The sequence below is a fragment of the Scleropages formosus genome, chromosome 3, assembly GCF_900964775.1.
Source record: "Scleropages formosus chromosome 3, fSclFor1.1, whole genome shotgun sequence".
Classification (NCBI taxonomy): domain Eukaryota; kingdom Metazoa; phylum Chordata; class Actinopteri; order Osteoglossiformes; family Osteoglossidae; genus Scleropages; species Scleropages formosus.
In genome coordinates, this window is record NC_041808.1 from 22,830,385 (window position 1) to 22,858,190 (window position 27,806).

The following is a 27,806-nucleotide window of genomic DNA, read 5'->3' on the forward strand; positions in this document are numbered from 1 at the left end:
TTAAAAAAAAAAAAAGATCAACCAACTCTTTAAACAGAGCCAAGTGTCACCCTCTTTTGGAAGGCTGCAACTCAGAGCTCGGTGTGCTCAGATCGATCTGGAATAGAAGAGGGGGAGATGGCTGTCAACATTCTGTGTGTTAACAATGGTGGCACCCATTCTGTATCGGAAGCTTACTGGGAGGTGGAGGTGACTGGAGCAAACCTACCTGTTTTGCTTCCCTGTGAAATCTTGCTACTGTCAGCAGTGCTACCCCTCTCCTTCTCTTCCAAGAACTTGTTGTAGATACGTTTGAGCTCCTGGTCGTACTCAGACCACTCGGCCACAATACGCACTGCGGCCTGGAGCTTGGGCTCCTTGGTTTGGGGATTGTTACACTGCAGGTAAAGGTAAATAAAGTAGTTCTAAACTGAATTTTCTAGGTAATATGCAAGATCAGTCTAATAATCTGGCTAAACTCTTTGACACAGATTAATGTTGTGCACATAAAGAAATGTTCCCCAAGTTCTAATACATATGTAAAATTGCACAACACACCCAGAGGACCTCCTTATAAAGCTGAAGTGGTTCCCAAACTGGGCTGCCATACCAGGTCAATGGTTTTGGCCTTCTTCTTCGAGGAGTCATCACACCATGTTTCACACCACAGCCATTCTTGCGGAAGTGACTTGATTGGCACCTGGTGAATCATGTTGTTGGGTAGGTCCTGGAACATGAAAAAATGTAGCTGTTATAAACAAGAGGACAGATTTCATCTTCCACTAACAGAACAACATCAGGTAGACACGGGTTTGACAGAACAGAGCACCACAGTTGAGTTCCAACAAACCTGGTCCAGATTGGAGAGGCTGTTGGGGTCCTGGCTCAAACCCTGGTACTGTCCCCTCAGCCGGTCACCAGCCGCAATTTTCCTGAACTTCTTCAGGTCAACTACATACAGTGCACTGTCAAGAAATAGAACTAGGTTTGGTAGGAAGCACATGCTAAGTCAGCAATCATGCTAAAATGAAAAGGGAAGTAGTTTTTTTTCCTGCCAGATACAACTATTTCCACAGAACAGATTTTTGGTTTATTTCAGTTTCTTCCCCCTTGTCTTAGAGAGGGTCTCAGTACTATTGGGTTGAGTAGGCATCCCCAAACCATATTCCTTTCTCCTCCAACAGTCTCCAGGTCCTCCTAGGGAGTTCCCAGGAATGAGAGTTATAATCCCTCCAACACGTCCAGTGTGCCCTGGGGTCTCCTCCTAATGAGACATGTAAATCGCTCAAAAGCAGGTGAAACGTCATAGTCTGATGATGGCAAAAGGACATCACTATCTGCCAACAGCAGAGATACCAACCTCAACTATCCCAAAAGGACACCACTCTACCTGACATCCTCTGATGAAAATCAAAAACATGAGTAGAGGCAAAAACGAGGGGTGCTGTAATTCTGGTCAAGGAATTCTGAATTTGGGTCTGGTGGGAGGAGTCACAGTTAATATTCTATTTTGTTCTAAAACAAAACGGGGGAAAAAAAGGAGTGGAGGCAAAACACAACCCTTTCAGACTGGATTCAACTGAGAGCAAAAATCACTTGCAGCCAAATCAGCCTTATTATTATGGACTACAGAGGCCTCAAAACACCATAATGACAGAACCAGTTGCAGTTTTAAATCCTCCAAATACAAGGACATGTTCACCAGGTGAAGGGGTTCATCAAAGTGCTCCTTTCACCACTCAACAATCCCCCAGGAGTAGTCAGTACTTCCACACCTCTGGCACAGCCTAGGCAGTCACACCCCTCCTCTCTTAAGGAACCAAGTGGTTTATTGGAACAACTCTGGAACCACTCAATAGTTTTTCACCAATGTTATCCCATGCCCATACTTGCGGTTCAGCAACTGCTTTTGTGCCCAAATAGCCTAGCATTATTTCTCAGTCAAAGAGAAAGATTTCCAAGAAAGCACTGCCTGAAAGGCTTAATTTTTCAGGATAACACCTTCCCTTGCTCTTGGTGTCTACTAGTGGGTTCAAGGGTTGCTGCAGTGAGAGCCACCAACTGCCCTGAGACGACAACTTTTAGCAACTGAGGTCTTGACCAAAACTGGTCCATTCAGACTCAGAACGAAAGAGAATTTTTCTTGGAGGCAGGAGTTGAATTGACTTCTATAGCCAGGTGAAGAGTTCACAAGTTTTTGAGAACCACAACAGAGATGGACACCCTGGACATGGAGAAGAGTATGTTGACATACTGAACATGCCATGGCAGACCATAGAGCAAACCTACCTGATGTGGTATTTGCGCCCAGCCAAGTGACTGGCCCAGTAACCTGACTTCCAGAAACGGTAGCCATCCATTTCCCTGCGACTCTCACAGAATGGTGTATAACCATACGGTGCTCCCTCAAGGTCAAAGTCCCGCAGTTCCTTCAGGTCAGTGCGGACAATCTTAAGGGCAAAAAAAGAACAGATACCATGGCTACCACAGAATTATATGCACAGGAATTACTTTCAAAATATCCCTCACTGCTCTATTAAAACAGACAATGGATGTTTCTCTGAATCTGCAGAAGGAAAGAAAATCTGATACTCTGCATAAATCAAAATGGAAAGTCAATTCGTTAATACATTCCTCTCCTGGATATTGATTTTATGTTTCCTGTGTGAGTTCACATGCATGCGCTTCAGTGAGCACATGCATCAGTCATAACAGGAATGCTTACTATAATATCACCTTTTCAACTGCCAGGTCTTATATATCATGTATCATTATGCTATATTACACTATATTATTAAATAATAATTTCATTGAACATACTTATATAAAGTATTTAGTTTTGTTATGGAAGAACCATAGTGTTTGCATGCTGTACAGAGTGAAGGACATAGTAGACATTGAGTAAAATCTCTGTTGTGAAGGTAAAGACACTAGAGAAAAAAAATTGTACTGGATAATAAAGCCAGTTGTATGAAAAAGACAAATAGTTACATAAGCCATTGTAGTGGTTGTTCATTGTAGCGGACCCCATCATTTGTTGACTGAGTGTACTATATCAGTGTGTTTAAAATTAAAGAAAGAAATCTCAGGGCTGACTGAGTGGTGCAAACAAACACAAAAATAAACCAAGGGCCACTGCTATTATCACTATTATTTATTGGACTAACTAAACTCATATGGGTGGGTTTGACTGGGTCCTGCTCTCCAGTGCGTCTGGAGTTCGAGTCCCGCTTGGGGTGCCTTGTGACGGACTGGCGTCCCATCCTGGGTGTGTCCCCTGCATGGCGCAAGCGCTTTCAGATTGTGTGTGTATGTGTGTGTGTGTGTGTGTCTGTAAACTCATATAGCTTACAATGTCATTGGTTTTCAAGAGTACAAGTCAGGTTAAATGTACAGCATTAGGGGCCCAGCTTACAACTTCAGCTAACTACTGCAGTATCTCCTCGCCCTTTACAAAAGCTATTGCAGTCTTACCTGGTCAGCATCAACGAACAGGATTTTGTCCACCGCTAGTGGGAAGAGCACATCCAGGAAGAGAATCTTGTAGCCCCAGATAATGCGCTGCTTTTCCGTCTGCTGGTGCAGCCATCGTGGCCACTTGTACTGGACCAACTCATACTGGAAACCATACTCCTCTGCCATGTACGGTATGAACTCCTATTGAGGAAGTTTGTAGTGTTAACACAACATCAGTGCAATTAGCAAATAATATAACAGACCAATGGGATTATACTATACAGTCTCCTAAAACAGTCCACAATATTGCTAGGGGAACTGAAAACATTGATAAAATTCATAAAGGTAACTTTCACTGTTCAAGGTTGCTTCATATTAAACTTGCCTTAAATGTGGGAGACAAGTAATTCTTCAGGAACCAGAACTTCACAGGAGTTTTTGTATGTTTCAAAACTGAGAGCATCATAATCCTGTTGAACAACATTCAGCAAACAAGATCTATGTTAAGAATTATTTAACTTAAATAATGATAACCAGGTACAAAGTATTTCTGCATTTCTTCCAACAAAAGGCTAATAGGATCTTTTAATAATTAACTTTCCAGAAGAAAAAAGTAAGATTCTGGAAACAGCACACTAAATAATTTACAAGATTAAGAGAAATGCTACTTTCACCTCAAACACATCTCAGTGCACAGCAGCCACACGGGCATACACACCTGAGCATGATTCCCCCAACTGTCCCATTTCAGACACACTGATACTTCACAGACTTACCGCAAGAATCTCTCATACAGGTGCCCAGACGCTACAGAGAAAATATTGATGACATCATCTTTCTCCACTTTGTTGTCTTCTACCTTTTCTGCCCCTGTAAATGTCCTGCAGAAGAAGGGTGTAGAAGAGAGCCTGAGGGGTCAGAAACTGAACATGTGGGTGAATGTGTTTTGAATGAGTGAGAAAGAGTGACTAAATGGGTGAGTGTGTGAACAAATAGGAATAGCAAACTTTGCGGAGCAAGAAGGCCGCTGCTGCATAGTCTGCATTCACACACCGTTTCAGTGAACTCCAAAGACCTGAGTCTTCTTCTTCAGTGCCATCACTAAGAAGCTCCTCATTTAACTTCTCTGGCTTCTTCTGGACCTAGAAATATAAACAGAGAGGAAATACTAAACACAAATGAAACCATAGTCAGTGTAGCTTAATCTCTAATTCTTACCACAGATTACACTGTCATTGTGCAGCATGTGAAGAGATCATTCCAGTCAAGCTTTTTGTACCATATGAGGTGGTAGTTGTATCTCAGCTGTACAGAAAAATAAAGTCTACATCATCTGGCCTCCTCCTTGTGATCAAGAATGTTTATATCAAATGGACAACATCAGGGGAACATTAATTCTGCAGCATCATATCCTTGGAGACTGTAAAATAAATGTCATTTTGTAAAGGACATCTTAATGCTCCAAAAGAGAAGCAACTGCTGTAGTCATGGTTAGCCCTTTACAGATCTTTCCAGGGAATAGGAGGCAATAGTGTGGGGAAATTCAGAAAGCAATCCAACACTGTGTCCCCAAATCCTTTCAGTAAGAGTGGTTCTATTCTCTCAGGTACCTTCACTTTGATGATCTTGCTCTTGAAGTTGTTCAAGACCACGATCAAGTCATCAGCCTCAGGCAGAGAGTCTGTTCCCTCATGGCTATGCGAGTCAAGGGATGTGAGGAGAGTGGGCAGAGCGTGAGATGGTCAAACGGTGTGCAGTGTCTTTACACAGTCATACAGAGCAGCACGGTACCTGTAAATTTTGTAGATGTCATCAGATCTCCCTTTTCTCAGTTTTAGGATCCAGGACCCAGGATTGGCCTTCAGCTGGAAGTAGCCCTGTATGAGAGAGGCAAATGGAGATGAGATTTAGAGCAAGGGGCAGTGCTTTTCACAGCACTTTTGAATACACAATGTCAGGAGAGGGTCTGGAGGACTGCATACCAAGTTGGCCATAACGATGGTATCCACGATAAGAGGATCAGATGCTGTACCCAGAGTAAACTGCAGGCCACGGGGGGGTTGTCCAGTTGTGACATCAAAGCAGTGGCCCTCCAGCAGTAAGTACTCTAGCTCATACTCTGCCGCAACCACGCTGTCCACCTGGAAGCAGAAGAGTAATGTGGAAGGTCAGGGATATATACATACTATTCAACATGTCCATTGACACATACAAAAGCATAAAAACTTAACACATAGACACAAAAACAATTTCTACTTCATGGGTGAATCCTACTACACGTACATACCTCCTCAAGGTAGATGTTGTCCAAGTCATACCGGGTACGAACAGACTCCACCATCCAGCTCTCAGGGGTGTTAAGATTAAGTGTGAAGAGAGGGGAGTGGGGCATATCCAGGAAGGTTGCCACAGGACCGGGAGCCAAGCTGCCATCCGACGTGAATGAGATCTCTGGCTCTAGAACGTAGCGGTAAAAACTAAACAAGCAAAAAGTGGAAATTCGTAAAAAAATCACAAAACCTATCAATATTTTATCAACACAAGTTCAATGAGGGAAAACATTGAGGTCTATTTGCCAACATGATGTGCTATATTTAAGGTCTGGTCTGGGTTAACCAAGCAAAATTTTACTCTTTTTTAAAAAAAAAAAAAAAAAAAAAAAAAAAAAAAAAAAAAAAAAAAAATAAAAATGATGCAATAAAAATGAAACGTATCTCAGTAAGAAACACAAAAATCTCAATGAGAATATAGCTTTCCACTACAGAGGAAGGGATAACTCAGCGATGCAAATTTAATTATATACATATTAACATAAACATATGAATTATCACATATAGTTTAATGCTGCTCATTGTACTTTACTTGACTTAAAAGAACACCTTTTAAAAATGGGACACTATCCTGACAAGGAGAGTTTAGAATCCACCTAGGGGTAGTCCTTAGAAATTTTTGAATCTTTTTAACTTTGACTCAACATGTTTTGATTTCCTTTCAGATGTCCCCCCTATAGCACACTCCATCAGTTATACTGGAGCAGATTGCTTGCGTTGCATCACCTTTTCAGTGGCATGTCAGAGAGCTTAGACTGACAGTTCATGAACACGCGCAAGTTGACATTGACCAGTTGTTTCAGAACCTGTGTGTATAGAAAAACAGGGAAGATAAGAAAAATTACAACTACATTTTCACCTTGGTCTTTCCCACTACCTCTTTTCATTCAACCTCTTTTCAATCAACTTTTTTATAAAGTGGAACTCATTTACTTATATTTATTTTATTTTTATTCTGACAATTCAGATCTTAAAGAGACAAATTTCTCAAATGAGCAGTTTATTTCCTGGGACATAAAACAAGAACACTACTGCTGCCATTATGTAATGGGATTCTGACCTTTTTTTGGTTAAGCAATCATAAAAGAGACTAGCACTCACCAAGAGGAGGGGGGCTAGTTTCTGGGCATCCCTGGTGACAGGATCGACTACAGTCACCACATCAAAGTACATCTCATTCTCTCGTGGTCTGATCTTGACTGCACTATAGGTGAGTGACAGTGGTATAAAGACTTCTAGTGACAGACAACAACATTTGTGGTGTAGGTACATTAATTATGTAGGTACAGTAATGATAATATACACCACAAGTATTTATGACAGGATCACAGTAAGTAGTTTCAGATGACACTGTTCAGTCTGAACAATATTAAAATTTTAACATATGAATAACATCACAGAACTCCAATGGCAACAATAAAAGGGAAAACAACAGTACTGTTGACCAACCCGTTTTGGGTGTCAAGTTAATGGCATCCTGCTTCACAACCTGATGAGACTGACCTGTATCTGTCCTCAAAGAAGGTGTATTTCACTCTGGCCTCACCCTTTGGCTGAGAGGAGAGTAGGGCATCCACCTTCATTACCAGGTCACTTGCCCTGTAAGGCCCAAGAACACAAGATGGAAGCAGATAAAACATTGCACTTAATCTAGTCTCTGCATCTTCCTTAAATGTCACCCCACTATATGTTTCCAAATGTTTTTCATTGTAGTCTCCACTTCTTTCCTGTCCTTTCCTTCCACACATTCTTTTACCCTTCATCAGAAAACCTCCACATTGTGCCCCTCAGCTTACAGAAGTTCTATTCTTTGTTCTCCTCCCTTCCTTGATTGCTATGCCCAACCTTCAGCCAATTCTGAAAACCATCTACCTACTATCTACTCTATGCTTTATCCTTTTTTTAACACAGCTTTCTAAAAGTATTTGTAAGAGAAAGATTAAGACATTTTAAGTACTGCACCTTCTTAATCTTGTCTTATGCTCTATGATCTGCTAAGAAATCATTCTCTGTCAACTATCAGTTCCTGTCAATAAAATCTTCACCACCTCTTTACAACTTCCAGTTTGCTGCTAAAGCCTTCAGTATCTTCCACTCCACCTTCATCTGTCTCTCCAGATAACCTTGCTTCTTCATTCATAAATGAAGTAGAAGACAATAAAAAATGCTCCCAGTCTTGCTTTTGTCATGAACACTGTAGAGAAACCACTCTCCCTCAGCAACAAATGCACTTGTCTCAGCTCGAGCTGCATCTCTCTGTCCACACTGCTCTTAAGCTGTAGTCATGTTTTTATAGTGTTAACCACCGTCTTCTCCGTTCCTCACTTACGGAAAGCTAAGAAGGGTCCCGACCAACATACCGATCCTCCTCCAGACCGAGGTTCTGAACTTTGCTCTTAATCTTCTCTCCTGATGTCTTCAGAATGATGCTCTCCAGAAGTAAGAAGTCATCCTGGTTAAAGACCTCCCCTTCACCCAGTGGACCAATGATCTGAAAGAAGAGGATCTTTTTGGTCTAAAATCATTTGTTTGGTCCTTCACATGAGGCAATCACCTGCAGTTTTTTCCAGCTGAAGCAGAAAGACACAGAATAAAATCCTAAATTCTGTATTCTGTGAGACATTCACAAAGGACTTCAAAACCAAATTTTCAGTGAAAAACATGAATAACAATGCATTACATGCAAAAGCAGCCTACATTTCCTCCCCTAAGAGCCCACTCACCCTGCCATTGCTGATGATGGCCCTCTGGCCTTTCTTCAGTTTAAGCACATCCTGGCAGTAGGCAGCATGTGACAGCAGGAAGTCCACCTTGGGGGACTCATAGGAACTCTTAAAGAGAGGTACATCCATGCCCTAGAAAAAGGAAGACGGGTCAAACAACACACTCTCAAAAATGAACAGGCATGCCCAATGCTATGAGCACCTTCAATATAGCCATGTCCTTACGAAAAAAGTGTGGAACAGCTGGAATCGTTGCGCCTTGTTATTTTTGTCAATATACTAAACTTTTACATTAGTAGCAATTCGCTGTTACAGAGAAGAAAATATGCATCCTCAGCGTTAGCATACATCCACCAAGTCAGCACAACACAGTTGAAGCACATATATCTTAGAAATGTCTTACATTCTCTACTTTGCTTTCACTGCCCTACACTGTCTTTTTTCCCTGCCTTTCCTCCCGTTGTGGTGCACCATTGTTATCAGTATCCTGTATTACTGCCATACAATGGCTACAAAAGGGCTGTTGCTGGTTCTCTGCGTGTCCTGCAATATGTATAGTTTAGACTGTTCTGCTGACCAGGCAGATGGCTTTACCTTCTACAAATCTCCGATCAATTCTGAATTTGTCGAGAAAATCCAGGAGCTGGAGAAGCACATAAGAACCCTGGGGGATATTAGACAGGCATATTAATTCAATCTGCCTGGACAAGTCTGTGAATTCTGAGCCATGTATAAACAACCCTGGTTCCTCTGTCTCCATAGAGAGGTCTACAGACACTGCCCCTGGCTTCCTGATCAATTCCTTGGCAGGTTCTCCACAGTACAGCTCCTGGGTATCTGTCCAATGGGGCTCCACGAGCTCTAAATCCAGTCCCTTGATTCAACTGCCACATGGCACTCAAAATTGGTTTGAAGCCCTGAACAAGATGTCAGTCAGCATTGATAAGGTGCTCCTTATTGATGAGTCAAATAGACATGTGAAACCACTCCCAAACCACTGACAGACTACAGTCAATGTTAAATGACTGTATTAAAGCAGAGCATCAGAGCAATTTTGGATCATCAGCTCATCTCTTTTGACCTCTGCCTGCTACTACAGGCTCTCACTATAGTCACAAGAAGGTTATGATGATGCAATTTTTAAACAGTCAAAATATAGCCCAGTTTGTAGAAGTGATTAATGCCTCAATTTCACACATGTGATGTTTCCACAATGAACATACTTGCCAAAAATTACAATACAAGGCAAACTCTTGATTACATCTTGTTTCTCAGAGCCAAGTGGTTTCAATTAAAAAGCACTGCCCCTGGTTTTATGAAATCATATTTGTCTAAATGTCAGTGCCACAAAATAGAGCGTTAAGTGGTAATATATGAAATCATGTGCATATCACTGCATGTAAACCAACTGTCATCCTTAACAGTAAAATTCTTTTTGAAGCTCAGCCCACATACTGCTCAAAACTAATTAATGAGAACAATAAGAACCCCTGGGTTTGCATGACGGTTGCAGCAGCTCCACATCTGTGTTTTATTTTGTGTAATTCATGTTTTCCCTTTTCTCTGCATTCCCTCTCTGTTGTAAATGTATTTATCCCAGGGGAAAATTGCACATTTATTAATTTAACTGATGCTTTTTTCCAAAGCAACTAACAATGTTAAGCTGTCAACAATTATTTAACTATTTTCACAGCTCTGTAATTACCTTCCTCAAGAGTATTACAGCAGGAGATGAGATTGAAACCTCCACAGGCAACAGCTTTAACCACACTATCTGCTGCCCTACAACAAAGTATCTATAACCTCATTAACTAGTATTTAACTGACACCTTTATCTAAGGTGATTTGCAGTGCTAGATACACTAACCTCAACTCAGTGCACCCGTTTATACAGTAAAGCAATGGAGCACACACATTACTTCAAACAAACAAACACTACTGGCAATTCAAACTCACTAAGACACCTGAAATACGTCTTTGGACTGCAGAAGGAAACTACAGCACAAGAACGAAACTACAGCACAAGAACAAAACCCATGCAATCATGCGGAGTACATGCAAACTCCACACAAAGAGGGATTCAAGCCCACATTTGAACACAGCAAGTCACTGAAAGGAAACAGCACTACCTGCTAAGTCACCATGCTGCCCACATTTACACACAAACACAGTTATTTTCAAGATCTCTGTGACCATTGACAGCGCACCCCGACGGCGAACTCTGCAATGTCTACACCCGATGCCAGCGCTGCAGCGGTCTCTTCCTTGCATAGCTTCGTGATGAGGTTCTTGGCGTTGTTTGCAGTCTGAGTCTGCATGGCGGCCCAGATGGCCCGTGCAATGCGGCTAGTGATGTTGGAGACACCCTCGCTCGGGTTGTTAATCATGCCTAGCCGGACATTGTTGCTGGTTTTCTGTGAGGAAAAAAATACAAGGAGAAAAAAGGAGAAGTGGTGAAAATTGTACATTTTCCTGTTTGGGTCTCTCTGAGCTGTGCATAAGATATACACAGAATATCCTAACCTTCAGACCTCTTCTGCTGTAATGCATTTTCCATATTATTTACATTTATTCATTTAGCTGACGCTTTTCTCCGAAGCAACTTACAATGTTACAACTATTTACTCATTTGTTTCACTGGAGAAATTTAGGATAAGTACCTTCCTCAAGGGTACTACAGCTGTAGGTTAAATTGTAATTGCAGTGATGGACATACCCTTATCTAGTAATTATTAGTTGAAAGACCCAATCAGCTGAGGATCAATGGGTTCAGCATTGTGTCATCACCTACCATGTGTTTTATAGCATCATACAGCAGCTGTCTACCGGTGGGTTGATCAAAATCTCCGACAACCCAGAACGTCACTGGCCGGATGATGCCATCATCTGAAGGGATATACAGGGTGGCACGAAAAGGCAGACAAAAACAAAAAACTGCTTAGAGCCACATACAAGCTTATGTTCAGACACAGCGCAATGCATGAGTGTTAGGCCGGGGTCTTCGTGCTCAAAGCCAGTGAAAATACAGCCACAATAACAAGCATATCAATTAGTTTTCAGGTATGACAGAAAAATGTACTGTGACAAGTAGAGATCCACAAGCAGAGACACAAACATATGGACATACATATATACGTACATACATATATATTAACATAGACAGGCAGGCACACACTCAGTTACCATAACTTCCTTGAGAGGCCATTCCTGGCACATCAATGAAGATATTGCAAGTAAGGAGAGAAAAAGAAACAAAGGAAGCAGGACATGTGGAATTAGAGAAGAGACTGAAAAGTAGCTGCCTGGGCATGGCAGCAAAGAAGACCATATCAATTCAGAGTAAGTACTATGGTCAAGCATCTAAAGGAATAATGGGGTTTAAATTGCCTTCAGAAAGTAGAGGAACAGCCCTAAGCATAACTCTACCCAGTGCCTCTAAACCTGGTCTGATTTTCAAGCTGTTACTAAACAGGAATAAAGAAGCTTTGGCAATTACAAAAAGTGGAAGAAAACTAGGACATACAGAGAGCAAGAACTGGAATGGAATAAAAATATTTCCATTTTATTGTCATACTATGTGCTTCAGCTATTGCATCTACACATAAAACTCTATGTTGTAAAATGCACTTTTGTTAACTCAGTTGTTGCTTTGTAGAAAAGCATCAGCAAATGAATAAATTAAATGTAACATACATACTATTTTGTGGTAAAATAATATACAATGCTATAAAGGTAATATAACTTCTGATCAGAGCTGCCCATGGACCCATCTATCCATTTCTCTATTTTCCAGCCCCTTACCCTGAAAAGAGCACCTTTGACTTCACTTACTTTTCTGTACTTAGTAAAGTGTTTTCATATATTATTTGAGGAGGGAACATACTGTATATTAAAGGCCATAACAATAGTGTACATTGTTACATGTGTAAGAACAATCAACTTATGTCCAATGTCTTTCACATATGCTGTCATTTAAAAGGTATATAGCGGGGGAGAAGTCAAACTTTGTTAAAGGTCTTTTCAATAGTTAAATAAACACTGTTCCAGTAAGCCTGTAGCCTGTCCCACTGGCAGACCATATGCACCAAAACATCAAGAATGCCCTAACATTTAAAACACGCTGACATATTTCTATAAATATCCCATGAAGACATACAGGAGTAAGACATTCTGTGAAATGGATATTCCTTTCAGTACCTACTACATGGTGGCCCCACGTTTACCTGTTACCTTGCTTAGCACCTGTTTTTCTCTCTCTCTCTCTAAACACACACAAGCACACGATATTAAGTTTGCATTGCTTTGTTTAGTTCTGTTAAGCTTTCACTACTTTCACTACTTTGTTTTGGACTACACTGTTGACAATAAAGTTGATTTCAAGTCCTAACTCTCCTATAGCCGGAAGCCCAATCCCTTCTTCCTGGGCCTGGGTCCTGTAAATTCCTTTAACCGAAGACCATTAAACTCCCTATCAATTAAAATGGCAGTGCGTCTTTTGTTGAAGCTGAAGGGAGATTCAAATGAGAAACCACTAGAGGCATTACAGGTGGTGTGAATTAAAGACTGAGATACCTGCACTCTACTGGGGTTTTGTTTCTGAGACTAAGAAATGAATACTTCATTCTTCTTTGATGATATCAGGACAACATGGTCAACTGAAATATGTTAAAGAATTAAACAAGTTATCTTTTAGAGGGGTAGCACTCTTGAACATTCAATAGAGGAAGATATTGGAGCCTACAAGTGGGTTACATAAGGACAAGCATGGCCTGAAAAACCAAGCTCACAGCCTCACTGCAAATACATGGAAATGATCCCAAGTGACATGATTGAACAGGCAAAACATGAGGCCACTCTTATGAAGCGGTGCAAGTAAGCAGCTGGCAAAACTATCAACTCTTACATTTTAAAGAATTAAAGTCTAGTTCAGCTACAGTTGTTCTCCTCATGTACCTCAACAAGGCAAGCAATAGTGGGCAGTATGGTGTCTTGTCAGCAATACCAGCTACTCACATCCCAAAAAAATGTTTTAAGCTATTCAGTTCACAGCTGAATACCGATCAACAACCACAACAGTTTCTTACAAGAGACACCACGCACTCATCTACCTTTCTTTGTCATGTAGTTCATGCTGTTAGCCACTGCAGTGTTCTTTCCCCTGGTATCCAGGAACAGGAAACGGGCATAGTCATCAATGAAGTGATTGTCTGGAAGAAATATAAGGACAACAAATCAACAAAATGGATTGTTGTGTAGAAGCATTTTTTCCTCAAGACAAATAACCTTTCATTATCCTTTAAACAAGTTAAAGTACAGGTAATCAAAGCATCAGGGAAACTAAGACAACATTTTTAACCTAAATGTAAACTGATATGATAAAGTACTGGTTAATAGTGAATGTGCCACCACTCACTGGTGCTGGAAAGGTCCAGATAAGGCCTGCTGGTGGACAAAATCCTGGAGTTGATTCGAGGCACAACATTAGGCTGGTCCATGATGAAATCTACCACATCCTGGTCACTGCCCAGTTCACCCTGGGTGTCAGATGTATGAAGTTAGACCATACCAACCAATACGACGCACACCCACAAACATGACCATTAAACATCCTCAAGTCTACACCACCAGCTGCTTAGCGATGTCATTTTGTGTATGGCAAAGGGTCAGGTAAAGGCCAGCCCCTGGTTTTTGGGACACTAAGCACACTGACCAGGTAGATTGCACGTTGAAAGAAGCTTGTCGTCTCAAGGATTTTGTGCATTGTGATGGTCTCCAGTTCATCAGGCTCCAGCTGGTCCCTCTGGTAGGGCATGCCATTATACAGCACCACAGGGAGTGGGCCCACCCCAGTCTGCTCGTAATAAGCCCTCCCCTCCTGAGAAGGCAAGAGATATTCACCTTGGATCTAGCACCGTTTGCATGAATAGAATCGTGAAGTGCTGCACTACTCTGGACACATGTAGCCAGCAGACTTCCACAACATAGATAGCTGACAAACTATAACAATAATAATATGCGCCATGACAGAAGATTCCATTTTCTGCACGATAATTAAAGGCACATTAATATCCTTCCCTTGCTTTGCAGTTACCTGCCAGAGGGGCTGTAACATACGTACCTTCCTGTTCTGGTCGTAGACAGAATTTTTCCCCAGAATTTTGCTAGCTTCCACGTAAGGGTATCGCTTCTCCAGCACATTAGTTACATGCTCAACTTTCAGTGACTCCCCACGTGGCACAATATTGAACATCTGCCAAGACAAAACCATAGTTTAAAATCCAAGTTGTTAGTCTAGGGAAGAGAATATTTACTAAAGCAATGTGGCATGAAGGGTTTTAGATTTCCAAGAATTTGTTACTCCTCGTTTGTGTGGCTACTCTGTCAGGCACCTATAGGCATTTTGTCTGTAATGTACCCCTCCTAGCCTAGTCCCCAGTGATTCCAGGCTAATAGGCCCTTGACTGCCGTGACCCTGATGAGGACAAGTGGTTAACGAAAGTGAGTGAGTGAGTGATGCTACTCTTACAACTGCCTGATTATTTCAAAGCAACACAAGACAGATGGATAACAACTATTGGCACAATTTCCTTGAAGCTCCAAGCCAGCACACATGGTAGAACGGCCAAGAACAAGCGGATGACTCACCGATATGACTGCATCAAAGGCCTGCTGGTTGTCCACCTCGTCAGCGATATAGTTGAAGGCTCTCAGCAAAGCAACACCAGCATCGTCCATCCCATCAACTTCCTCATTGTCGGACACCACAAACACCAAACCAATCCTAACACAACAGTCATTAAGAACACTGACAGCAAATGGATTTTCCAAGTAAAGCTGAAAATATTGATAAAATGGCCAATAGCACCAGAGAGGAAGTAGAACGAGGACTAGGTCAATAATCACGTTTTCCTTTGTGCTGTAATGCCTTCACAGTTCTTTCACATTAGCAAATATTGTATTCCTAACTATGGTACTCATTTGAGATTCGCACAAGAAGTATTCAACTTATTTCTACAGTCACATAACTTCAGAGAACAACAACCTTAGTGGGATGTTATTGCTCAGGAACATCTCAGCCACACTCAGCAGCTCAGCTGTGTTCTGATGAGTGGGGTCCACGATGATCACCTGAAAGATGCACGTGTACACCATAAATCAAAATACAGTGAAAAGCTAATACAAAATTAGTATCACATAGATATGGTATCATTTTTACATTCTTTTACAACCTGTTAGTGTCATTTCTTAATCCCCTGAGACTTGCTAATTTTATTTATGGTTTGACAATCTGTGTTTCCATTAATCGGGGCAGCTGGTAGCGTAGTGGTTAGAGCAGCTGCCCTTTGACAGCTCACCTCCAGCTGTAATACCCTTATCCTGAAATTGCTCCAGTAAAAATGACCTAGCTGTATAATGGGTAAATACTATACATAACACTATATGTCGCTTTGGAGAAAAGCATCATCGAAATGAAGTAAAGTAATACAGCGTTACTCACTATGCCACCATGCTGCCTATTTTATCTCCATATCTGTCTGTCTACCTGGTTTATCTGTTGGCCTGTCTATTTGCCCATTTGTCAACATTTCTGTCTGTGAGTGTGCAAATCATCATATTATAGTTATTTGTCTTTCTTGGGGATGGGATAAGTTTAGCTGAGTCTGGGGATGGGCACTGGTATTTTCTTGTAGTGGAAGACAGGTGGGTTGGTGGTATATGTTAATTGCATGTAACATCTGTAATCATAAATAAATAGTTACAAAGAAGTCATCTGAAGTGGGGTGGGGAGGTGTTAAGGATGGAATGAAAAAAAAGCCTGCCACTGTGTCCCATATAAGATAACAAACATTGTTCTCTCTTCTTTAAATGACATACTCTCCCTTCTACCCAATATTTCACAAACTCCTCTAATGTTACCTCCCGCAGTACTTACAAAGTTGTGAAAATTCTTGCGGATCTGGCGAATGACTCCTGGGAAAGTGGGTCGCAGTAGCTCCTGCACATTGGAGGGCCAAGAGGCATAGCGACTGTCGGTCTCCAGGTTATTGATCCACTGATCCAAGCGAGAAAGAGGAGAGAGGGGGTGTCATAAAATGAACAATACAGTGGTCTTCTCTATCACATCACAAATTGTAAGCGACACAAAAACCTTTGAGATGCTAAAGTACTCACAGACATGCAGGTGCACATAAGTACAAACACACACTTAAAGAAACTCATATCTCACACTTGCGCAGACAGGCATACAGAAACCATCTTTAGTCCAGCAGCCCCAATATTTCTAACTATGGGGACCACAGCACTTAAAAGGAGTGGATCATTTAAACATTATCACTGAAAACAGCCAGTGAGAAATATCCTTGAGATATGGCATGGGACTCACATAGATGGCAGGGCTGCGGATGTCAACTGCATAGTCAGAGTCCAGTGGCTGCAAGCTGAGGCTCAGCATGTCATGGATGAAAGGCATGTCGTTGAGAAGATTGCGAAGGCCCTCCATAACCCTTGCCTCGTTCCTCAGCGTGTCAAACACACTGCAGGAGTCAGAAGGATCCCGATTAGCACCACACATACAAGTACATATATATGCAAACACAGATACACATGGAGAGGAAGTCAGCCACACATGGATACATTCTGCATCAGTGTTACCTGAAGATGTCCTGAAGGTCGAGGTCGATGTGCAAACCATTGATGAAAAGAGCAGAGTCGCCAGGCTGCAGTCCTAGGGTTCCTTTAAAGTACTGAATGGAAAACAATGAAAAGTGCAAGATAATTCGTATCGTCACTGCTTAAGACCATTGTCCCTTACTAACTCCAGCATATAATCATCTTCTCTGCTCATAAGTCACGGCCTACTCACAACTCCCATAATGTGTTTGAAAACTGTAGGTGACAGAGTGTTAGCTACACGTCCTTTCAGCTGTGATGTGAAAGATCAGTCTTAGTCTTTAAATGAAGACTAAAAACTCAGTACTTTAATAAGCTTTACAGGTAGACTAGTGATTTACCCTGTTCTACTCTCCTCTTCATATCTTCACTTGTTTTGAATGTCCTCTTTCATCATTAATCATTTTACTCATCTCTCATCCTTCTCCATCTTCCTAGGGCTTTTTCCTTTTTCTGCTAGATCCGTGGCCAGGAAGTTTTCCCCCCCTTCTCCTCAGTTGTGAGAATGATTATTTCATATCAGTACATGAGAAAACATCCATGTTAATTTTGACTGTGCTTTCTATTTAGTCACTTATGTGCTGCATGCTTTCTACTGTTCATCATGTTGAGACAAGCACTAAATGAAAATAAATGTAACTAATTTCCTACCCATGTATTTACCACATAGGTATGCACTTCCCGGAAATAAAAGCAGAGGTACGATTTCTGATTCACACAAAAATGTCACATTCAAGTGATGTGGACACTGACAACACAGTTTTGAGTAAGCCAGGGATCAGGCAAGGTCATGCAGCAAATATACAGCTTCAGACTGAATTTAAGATTGAAGTGACCCAAAGAGAAAAAAAAAATGTAAACTCTAAACGAGGAGAGCAAGGATTTTTAAAATGAAATTGTTATAAATAATCATTGATTCCAGAATCCATATTAACAAAAATTTTCTAACAAGATACAACTACGTTAATATAAGTTGTTTAGGGTATAAAATGTAAGATGTGACTAAGTTTAACTGAAGTTACAATAATGCAAAATCTATGTTAGTGTTTTTTTTTTTGACAAATCAAGTTAATATGGTTCTCTGTAATTTAGTAAGAGTCTAAGCCCTACACAATTATACAAATCTTGTGTTTTATGAAGTCATTTTCAAGAACTATGAAAGGGCATTGCTCTTTCTAAAGTAAAACATTTCAAATCTCAGGTGCAAACAGCCTGGGTTCACTTCAGTACAAGCCATTTATTATGTTCGTGTTTGTTAGTTACACATACTAAAGCAGGACAAATCTCCCCAAAATTGCCAGACATATCTATTACTCATTTAGTGAGCATTACAGCAAAAGGCAGAAAAGAAAAAAGACAGTGAAACTTCTCTATTAGATCTATGCAAATTACTGCTATTAATCACATACAAGTAAAATCTTAAACACTAATCAAACCACTAAGTCAGCCAGCAAACAGGTGTATATATGCTGAGATGAAATGAACAAAAACACAGAGAGAGTGTGTTTCACTGATGAATGGATGAGTGACCCAGTGTAAGTAGTGCATCTAGCAGTGTAAGTCACCTTGGTGAATAAGGTGTGTGGGCTCCATAACACTACTTAAAGTTCATTGGAAGTCACTTTGGAGAAAAGTGTCTGCTAAATAAATAAATGTAAAAACATTAAAGTTGCATGTTCTGAAAATACTATTCAGTAAAAATATTAGACATGAATTTTTCAAAAATTGAACTTCACCTCATTTGCTTTTGCTCTTGCTCTGTGGCTCCAACAGATAAAACCTAAAGCTGTTATCTGCAGGGTTGGCAAAGACAACTACAGTAGTGATCCTGCTGATTGTAAAACTCACCTAAATTAACCAAACAAGCATACTTACTTTTTGGTTTTCCTCAATTTCTTTCCGAATCTCAGAGTTCACCACTGTTCTTGTAATAAATCTGGTAGGAAAGCAAAAAGTTGTACCATCAATACCAACATAAAGGTAAACTTACACTTTTAAAAAAAAAAAACAAATTAATCAAGAGTATGTATATATGACTTTTTATTCTCCTTGCATTTTAATTTAAGTGTGGCAGACAGAGGCATAGTGATGCAGAAGGTAACACTGGTGCCTCACAGCACCTGGGTTGTGCATTTGGTCCAAGTTCAAATTTGGCTGAGTCCATACAGAGTTTTCATGTTCTCCTTGTGTTTGCATGGGTGCCCTCCCACTGGCCAAAGAGACATGTTTCCGGTGAATAAAAAGTACCACCCCTCCAAACTTGCTCAGTAAAGTGCGGAGAACGTTATTTGAAAAAATACAAAGAACACAGTCTTCAGCTGTGAGAAGAAATGGGCTTCTGCCTCGTAATTTGAAAACAAGTATGCAAATTAAAGTGTTAAGGACAAAGGTTTAAACCAGCACATTCATTTTTAATTGCAGTTACCAGACTATGTTGTGATGAATTTAACGTTCTCTAACAACTACTGTGAGTGTTTCCAAGAGGCCCCATGACTAACTGAAAACATGTAACATGAACAAGATTTGGACAGGTCTTTGCTCACACTGTCAGTTATCTGCTCCCAGCTATACTGCTTGCATTTTCAACCGTCAGCAGATTTTGTAGTCCCCACTTTGCACATGTTACTATGCATGTAAACATGAGAAAGCACTATACTACAGCAACATGAACTAATTAGTAGTGATTACTACTACTAATTACTAGTTTTATTGCACATTGTCAATTACTACTACTGCAGTGCCTGCTCAGACCTCCTGTACTACGGGGTATGGCAGGTAGATGAAGGCAACACCTGGCTTTGGTGGGAAAGTTCTGACTCAGGTCCCGCATCACTGCCAGGGCATCCGTAGGCGGTGCAGCCAGGATTCGGGCAGCAGTCTGGAAGCTCAGGTCTACCATGAACAGAGTAGGACAGCGTCACACCACGGAAAAGCATAATAGGAAGAGACATGAGTAACTGCTGTCATCATGAGTACGTTAAAATCCATCTCAGCTACACCTTCCAAGAAAATTCTTCTAAATGTACATGAATAATTGTTTTACCAACTAAGGGCACTACAGTAAAAACCTTAGGCAACCAGATCCCTTCCACAGGTATGCTAATATCACAGCAAAAAGATTTTTGCAGCTAGATAATCAGGCCTTCTTGAAAGGGCCAAAAATGGTTGGCCACATAGATACAACATGGCTGTTCTTATTGTACCACTGAACAGTACTGATGTTAGGAAGTGTTATAACAAAAGTGACAGTGAGAACAGCAAATATTTAGGAGCATCTCATAAGAACCAGTAAAAAATGGCAAAGTTGAAGGCACCACACATAAAAAGGCCTGAAGGAGCCATTGGCAGGCCCACCTTGCATCTGCCACACTTTGAGTGGAGCCATCTCATTGGTACTCTCCACCAAGTGTTTGCGAAGCTCTCTCAGCTGGTCCTTCAGCTCAGGGTAGAGGGTCCTGAAGATGGCAGGAGGGAAATAAGACAGGTACACAAATACACTCACACAACCATCTGCCTATGAGACACCAATTAACCAGAATTCCCTTTTGTGAACAAACTAAATATCAATGATAAAGTTAAAAAATACATCTAACTATGTACTTCTAGAAAAAATGTAACTATTAAACAGCTAATACCAATGACATACTTATAACAAGTCCTGTCTGCATTTCTGCTATGCAAAGCTACTGAAAAACTTGACTCCAAAATAGTAAAAGCATTGCTTCTACTTTAACAAATCTGTTTATCCATGACTCAGTTTGATATATTATACTTTAGGAAATGGGTAAACAACAGTAAGTTTTAAGCCTTATCTGGTGCATAAACTGTATTAAGTAGCATTATGAAAACCAGAACTAGGTACTTAATTTTGTTTATATGATCAGGTAACAATTTGTAATATTTAAGTTAAAAATGCAGTAAATTGCATTTATGGCAAGATTTACACAAGTTTACTAGCACTCCTCAGAATGTAAATGATGTTTGGAATCAACTTCAGAATGTATACATTTTAAGAGGAGTTAATGCAACTTTATATATACAGCCTAATGTACACAGTTACATGGTGTCATATAACACACACTCACTTCAGTTTCCCAAAGAGAAAACCTTGTACTTCATCCACTGAGTCACTCTCTCCAATCACAGTAGCATTCAGATCTGCACCTTTAAAAAAAAATACAAAGATAACTGTTACAAAGAAAACTGGGGGAAAAAAAAAAAAAAGATTCTCAGACTGACCATGCAAGTCACATGATGATAGCTCCTTCTTTACAAAACAGGAGAACAGAAGAAGTCACCACCTTGAACCTGGGTGTCATCTTTGGCCTTGTACTCCTGGTTCTTGATTGCTAACTCCACACCATAGCCAGAGAGAAACACTTTGCTGTTCTTGGGACTCTAATATTCAAAAATAGGAAAAAAAAAAACAGAAATGTGCAGAAAGATTTGAGGTTATTCAGCAGTCATCCATACAGGATCAAGCGAAAAACATCTTATGACACTTTGATGTCACTGCAATACTCACAGATAGGAAGTGGCGAAGGACATAAGTAATCTCTCCCTTGTTGGCCTTGGAAACCATGAGCTGATGAAACCTGGGAAAGTCCTTGCTCCCAATTTTGGCATACAGTATAACAACTGGGGAGTTTGGAGCTGAACTCGGGAAAGTGTGATCACCCTTGAACAGGTATGGCTTTGGCCTTAAATACAGATGAATGAAGACCATTTAAGAACATGCAGGGAAGAGGAAGATCATGTGGGGAAGTATTTACTCTTATTATTCATTATATTAGTTGTGCTTTTTTGTATTCTTTTCATCCTTATTTATATTACTGACAATTGCACATTATAGAAAATTTTAGAATACAAAGCACCTCGATAACTTTGTAAAATTCAGTAGGCAGTGATTTCATGCTCGAACACCTTGGATATTTATTGAGTACAAGTAGATAAGTTTCAGGTTGTATCAAACCACAGAACAGAAGATGTGCAGAGCAGCATATAGAGTGCACAAGACACACAGGTGCATTATCATCAAGACAACCATATGTCCTTTGAGAAAGGTATGCATTTGTCACAGATAGATAATACCTGGTGAAAATCTGCAGCACAGTAACAAAACCCGTGTCTGAAAAAAGGGTCATTTCGAACTATTGCAAATTCAGCTTCAGCACTTACCTTTCCAAGGCAGTCTCCAGCAAGGCTTTCAAACTCTCTGTGTTGCATGAGGTCACTCCATGGACACTGTAGAAAGCTTTGCACCCAGTGGGAGGTGGTTCATTGAAAGCAATCTGTGAAAGAGTAGAAGACCAACGTCAGAATTGGAAAAAATGCAGGGAAACAGTAACAGCAATAGCAAAATGCAGGGAAACGCATTCAGGGGAAACATTAAATAAGACAAAAGCAACACAGCAGCAGAAGGCAGGAGAAACATCAGTACCAAAAGACAAAAGTGCTAAAAAAACAACTCAAAAGAGAGCACAGGAATAATGCCACACAAAAATTCAAAGGCAACAACCAGTTCAGCTCCACTCACAGGGTTTGGCCTCACATGACATACAGTTAAGATGGGCAGAACACTTGACTAGTGAATTTGTTCATACAAGCATGCTTGTATGTCCATATGAAATCAGGAATGTACACTCATACCCTGGTCAGCAGAAATTTGCTTTACAGAAACTAGTTCCAGAAGACCAGACAAATTTAAAACCATTTCTTCACTTTGCGAAAAGCTTCCCCATAAGACCAGCTTCTCGGTGGAGCAGAACCCTTCTCCCCACATATTTCATAACTTGGTGATGCACTTTGTTACAATTTAAAACTCCTTATTACTACACACCAACTTACTATTGATGTTATTTAGATAAAGATTTTTCATATTTGGATAAATATATTTCACTTCTGGGGTGGAATAATATTTCCCATTACAAATAATAAAACTGCTTAATTTTTAAGAGAAATCATCCCGAGAAAAATTTCACTGACCAATTACATTCACTAACTGGTCGAGTGTGGATGTCAGTGTGCGTACGTATGGTTCTGACCTGCTGGAAGGCATGTACGGTAGGGGAGTAGGCTCGCAGGGACAGCGCAAAGCGCAACATGTTGAGCTGCACCGGACTGAGCAGCTGGCTGGCCCGCTCCACAACGAGCTCATAGTAGAACTGGTCCGAGCCTGAAGGGGGGAGGGGGGGTGCTCCATGTCACAAGCCAGCCATTTATTCCCCCGTTATATCATCAAGACTGAGAAACAAGCTGACAAATGGAAACTGCATACAGCTTTCTCCCCACTTTCGTTACATCATCATGAGTGAAAAACAATGCCACTAAGTGATGCAAGAAGACTTTTCTTTTGTATTAAATGAATACAAACTGTACCTTCATCTATGTTTTCAAGTTCTTGATTGAGCTCCACAAAATCCCAAAACTTCTCCTGACTCTCCTCAGCAAGAAATTCACTGAAGACACAAAAGATGATGAGACTTTTCAGAAAGGTATTATGATATCCCCACAACCTGAATCTTCATTCTACGTACTGCTGACTGCTTTGGGTTATTTTAACTTTTCAGCTCCACTGGAGCAGCCACAGCATATCAAATATCTTAATAAGTCAGAGAAAGGGCACACCTCTGTACCATACCAATTTACATTTATTCATTTAGCTGACAATTTTCTCCAAAGCAACTGACAATGTTAAGTTACTTACAATTATTTACCCATTTATGCAGTTTGGCAAGTTTACTGGAGCAATTCAGGATAAGTACCTTGCTCAAGAGTACTACAGCAATAGGTGGGTTTGAACTTGCAACCTTTGGGTCCAAAGGCAGCAGCTCTAACCAAACATTATCTGCTGTCCCCTACTCCATGATAATCATTTATGTGTTATTTGCCTAGGAAACTTACAGTAGGCCAGCATGTTTATAAGAAAAGCTATGCTCAAGGAGTGTGAAGGCATGTTTCGGGGGGTGTGCCACATACCTGGCCTCTAGCAGCAGAGGTGTTGAGGGCCACTTAGCAGTGAGTGATGTTGTCACTGCTTTTGAATCAGTACCAGCATGGACCACTGACACCCACACCAAGAAGACAGTGAGGATGCGCATCCTGTCAATGTGCTCAGTGCCTGAACCAAAGGGAGAAACGAACACACATCCTTACAATACAAATAGTAATGCTATGGATGATCATGATGATTAGTAATTGGGTCCTGCACTCAAACTAATAACGGTGAGAGGATGCGGTTGGAACGCAGGTATTAAAAGTCTCTTGAATGCTGAAAAATTACTTAAGATAAAGTGATTAACATAAATGTCTCAGAGCTATCTTGGAAACCTGACCATTTCTGCACCTGCTGTGACCTAAAGATGTTCTGTCCTCAGTTTCAGCCAATAAGCGTCAAGAGCGTGGCGCTTCGCGAGAGCGTCTGGCCAATCAGAGGTCAGAATACAGACGGAAGCGCTTCCTTCAGTAGCTGTTCCTGGGATGGAACAGTGGTGTTATCCTCCTTTTATATTCATATTTTGGTTACATAACAGCTAATTATTGCCAAAAACTTAAACGCAATATTCAATACAATAATATCACATGTGCCCAAAAGAAATTGGGGGGGATGCAAGCTTAGCCAACGAGTCACATAAATAACTGCTTGCTTGCTTAAGTTGCTGCAACTTTGCTCACACTGCTGGCAAATTTGTGTAATTTTCACAAGTGTGGGCGTAAATACTGTGGAAACACGGAACGTAATCAACTGAGCGTCCCGCAACAAGCGATTCATTGAAAGCGAAACAAAACTTAGGCAGACACACACAGCAACAAAGAAGATTTGATAATAATGTTTATATTTTAAAAAGCTCATATACCGTGACGAATACCGATCATCGTTGGTCGCGAAAAATACAGAATAACGGATAGGTTAATACGAAATAAATGTCTTACCAACACCGGCTTGAAAGGCTGTGAATGCGGCCATGGTTGTGACGGTAACTGGGGTCCTTCAGCCCTCGTCTAGTTGGGCTTCACCTCTGCCTGATTGCAATAACCAGTTTATTGACCTAACGTTCCTCCTGTCAACATTTAGGAGTTTCAGGGCGGAATAAATTATTCTTGAAAATAAAAGATATTAAACATACTGATGATACGTTTTTTCGGACCCCAAAAAGAAGCCATGTTGGCTCTGAAAGGATAGGCAGATGTTTGATCCAAGATGTCAGCTATTACCCGAGAAAGGCTGCATTGCAGTCAACTCACATTCACCAGTGACACATAAAGTAGATTTAATCAGTGTCACTGAGTCTTCCCAATAATAACAATAGTGTATATATTAAAAATAATGTCATTCCCTGATCCAGTATATCTACCTTCTCTGGAAACAAGATTCTAAGCACATTTTATGTTGTTCAAGACAAGTGACAATTGAAATGATTTTTTGAAAACATGTTTAAGTAAGTTAAAAAGTTTTCTAATAATGTGAAAGTCGAATTTATGACTTTACTCAATTAGCTGATGATTTTCTCCAAAGCAACTGACAATGTTAAACTCTTCACAACATTTACACTACAAGGAAACTTCCAATAGACAATTCAGGGTAACCATTTTCCTCTACGGGACTACCGCAGTAAACCAGCAACCTTCAGACCCAAGAGCAGCAGCTCTAACCACTACATTACCAACTGCCCTTACTGCTTTCTCTAAAGTGTTTTTGAACTGCTTTTAATTTGTTGAAGTTATCCTGTCTCACACCGTGTACTTCCAGTATGGGCTGTAGATAATGGGACCCTGCACTGGACAAGAGGTTTTTAATAATGGATGAAGTCTTCTGGAGTATTTTTTAAATTTATTATAGCTTTGTCTGAGGTGTTTGCAGAATTTAGCTTGTTAAAATGTGGATTAATGTATGTATTATTGAGCTTTTATTGACTGCGACATGATATATATCAAGTGGTTTACCTTGCGTGTCTGCAGTATGCAAACACAAGGAGAAGATGTAAACTCACTCCACACAATACACAATGCAATAATATATAGTGCAGTTTATAATGATCTCTACAGCGAGATGCTGTTGGTTGTTTTGGCTCTGTACTCCAGCATTCGGATCTCAAATGAAACAATGACTATGAAGTTAAATAAAAGTGAAACGCAAGCAGACTTTCTGCCTTAATTTTAGGGTATTTACATTTATATCAGGTGAACCATGTAGGTATTACTGCAATTTTAGAAATAGGTCCTTAATTTTAAGGGGCCAAAAGTAATTGGACAAATTGACATAATCTTAAAATTGTCATATTTATTACTTGGTCACAAATCCTTTGCATTCAATGACTTCTGATGAATTCTGAAACCCATAGATCTAACAAGACACTGGGTATCTTTCCTGTGGATGCTCTGGGAGTCCAGTAATGCAGCCATCTTCAGTTCCTGCCTGTTTCTGGGGCTTTTTGCTTTCAGTTGTCTTCAGTAAGTGAAACACATGATCAATCGTTCAGGTTAAGTCGTTCTTGGAATGCTGTCAGACACATTATGACCTGTGTGTAGTGGGATATCTGACCATTCTTCAGGAAGAAAAGCCTATAGTTTTCCGAGGGATGAAGAAGCCATAAACCACCTTTGCATTCTGTGCTTCAGAACGTCCCATAAAGAATCAATAATGTATAGATCTGGTGACTGGGGAGGCCACAGAAAGCATTTGAATTCATTCAGGTGCTCATGAAACCACTTGAATTTGTTTAACTGTGTACTGGAGTATGATCATTCTGTAATATGGAAGCATCATGAGGGAACAGTGTTTGCACCGTAGGGTGCACCTGGTCCTGTAAGAAGCCTCATATTCCTTAGATATACATCCCCACAGAAAAATTATCACACCAAATGACTCCCGAGATTGCTGCACATGCAATTATGGATCCCCATTATTTCTAGCAGTTGGCTCTCTCTAGACATGGCCCTGCCTGGATATGGGAAATACGGTGACAGATGACTCATCAGACCATATTACTTTTTCCATTCCTCAGGAGTTCAGGTTTTGTGCTGCTTATACCAAGTTTTCTGACTTTGTGTGTTGGCTTTAGATACCAGCAGTTTCTGAATGGCAGTCCTGCTATAAATTCCAGTTTTGTGAAGTTTGCAATGTACAGTTTTTGTTGAGACTGAATTAAAAAGATGCTGGTTCACTTCTATCTTGATTTTTGAGGCTGACATTTAGCAACTATTTCATAGTGTCTGTCTATCCCTGTTGGTGACCTTTGACTTGCGACCGCTGTTCCTCCTTGCCAGTGCAGTTTGTCCATGTTGGGGATTTGCAGTCATTATTTTTGAGACTGTTCCCCTTCACACATAAAATAACTTTTACAGTTTTTGTGACCAATGTACCTGCAATTCACACACATAGATTGACTGAAACTGCTTGTCCTAAGTGACAGGGGGTGCGGTGGTGCAGTGGGTTGGACGGGGTCCTGCTCTCCAGTGGGTCTGGGGTTTGAGTCCTGCTTGGGGTGCCTTGTGATGGACTTCGTGTCCCGTCCTGGGTGTGTCCCCTCCCCTTCTAGCCTTACACCCTGTGTTGCTGGGTTAAGCTCTGGCTCCCTGTGACCCTGTATGGCACAAGAGTTCTAGCAGTGTGCTTGTCCTAAGGATGGTCGTGGTGAACCAGGGCGCA

General features: G+C 40.7%; 1 protein-coding gene across 2 annotated transcripts; it reads right to left on the reverse strand.

The window, feature by feature from the left end:
- Positions 1–25,161, reverse strand: uggt1 (UDP-glucose glycoprotein glucosyltransferase 1). Of its 2 annotated transcripts, XM_018756246.2 has the most exons (41): positions 25,091–25,161; positions 24,137–24,278; positions 23,537–23,616; positions 23,203–23,333; positions 22,337–22,449; positions 21,684–21,858; positions 21,460–21,556; positions 21,244–21,322; positions 20,513–20,613; positions 19,951–20,050; positions 19,034–19,094; positions 17,141–17,232; positions 16,872–17,022; positions 16,422–16,541; positions 15,531–15,616; positions 15,134–15,269; positions 14,607–14,738; positions 14,199–14,363; positions 13,902–14,022; positions 13,597–13,695; positions 11,672–11,695; positions 11,280–11,374; positions 10,696–10,902; positions 8,489–8,620; positions 8,126–8,256; positions 7,269–7,364; positions 6,867–6,969; positions 6,492–6,571; positions 5,723–5,912; positions 5,418–5,576; positions 5,227–5,312; positions 5,046–5,130; positions 4,489–4,577; positions 4,212–4,316; positions 3,821–3,905; positions 3,454–3,636; positions 2,269–2,429; positions 830–944; positions 590–706; positions 209–377; positions 1–97 (listed from the first exon to the last, which is right to left on the reverse strand). In XM_018756246.2, the coding sequence occupies exons 1-41, from the start codon at positions 25,122–25,124 to the stop codon at positions 72–74; spliced, it is 4,653 nt and encodes a 1,550-aa protein (XP_018611762.1). In that variant the 5' UTR covers positions 25,125–25,161; the 3' UTR covers positions 1–71. The 2 variants fall into 2 exon arrangements, with proteins under 2 accessions (XP_018611762.1, XP_018611764.1); XM_018756248.2 differs by lacking the exon at positions 11,672–11,695.
- Between the last annotated feature and the right edge of the window lie 2,645 nt (positions 25,162–27,806).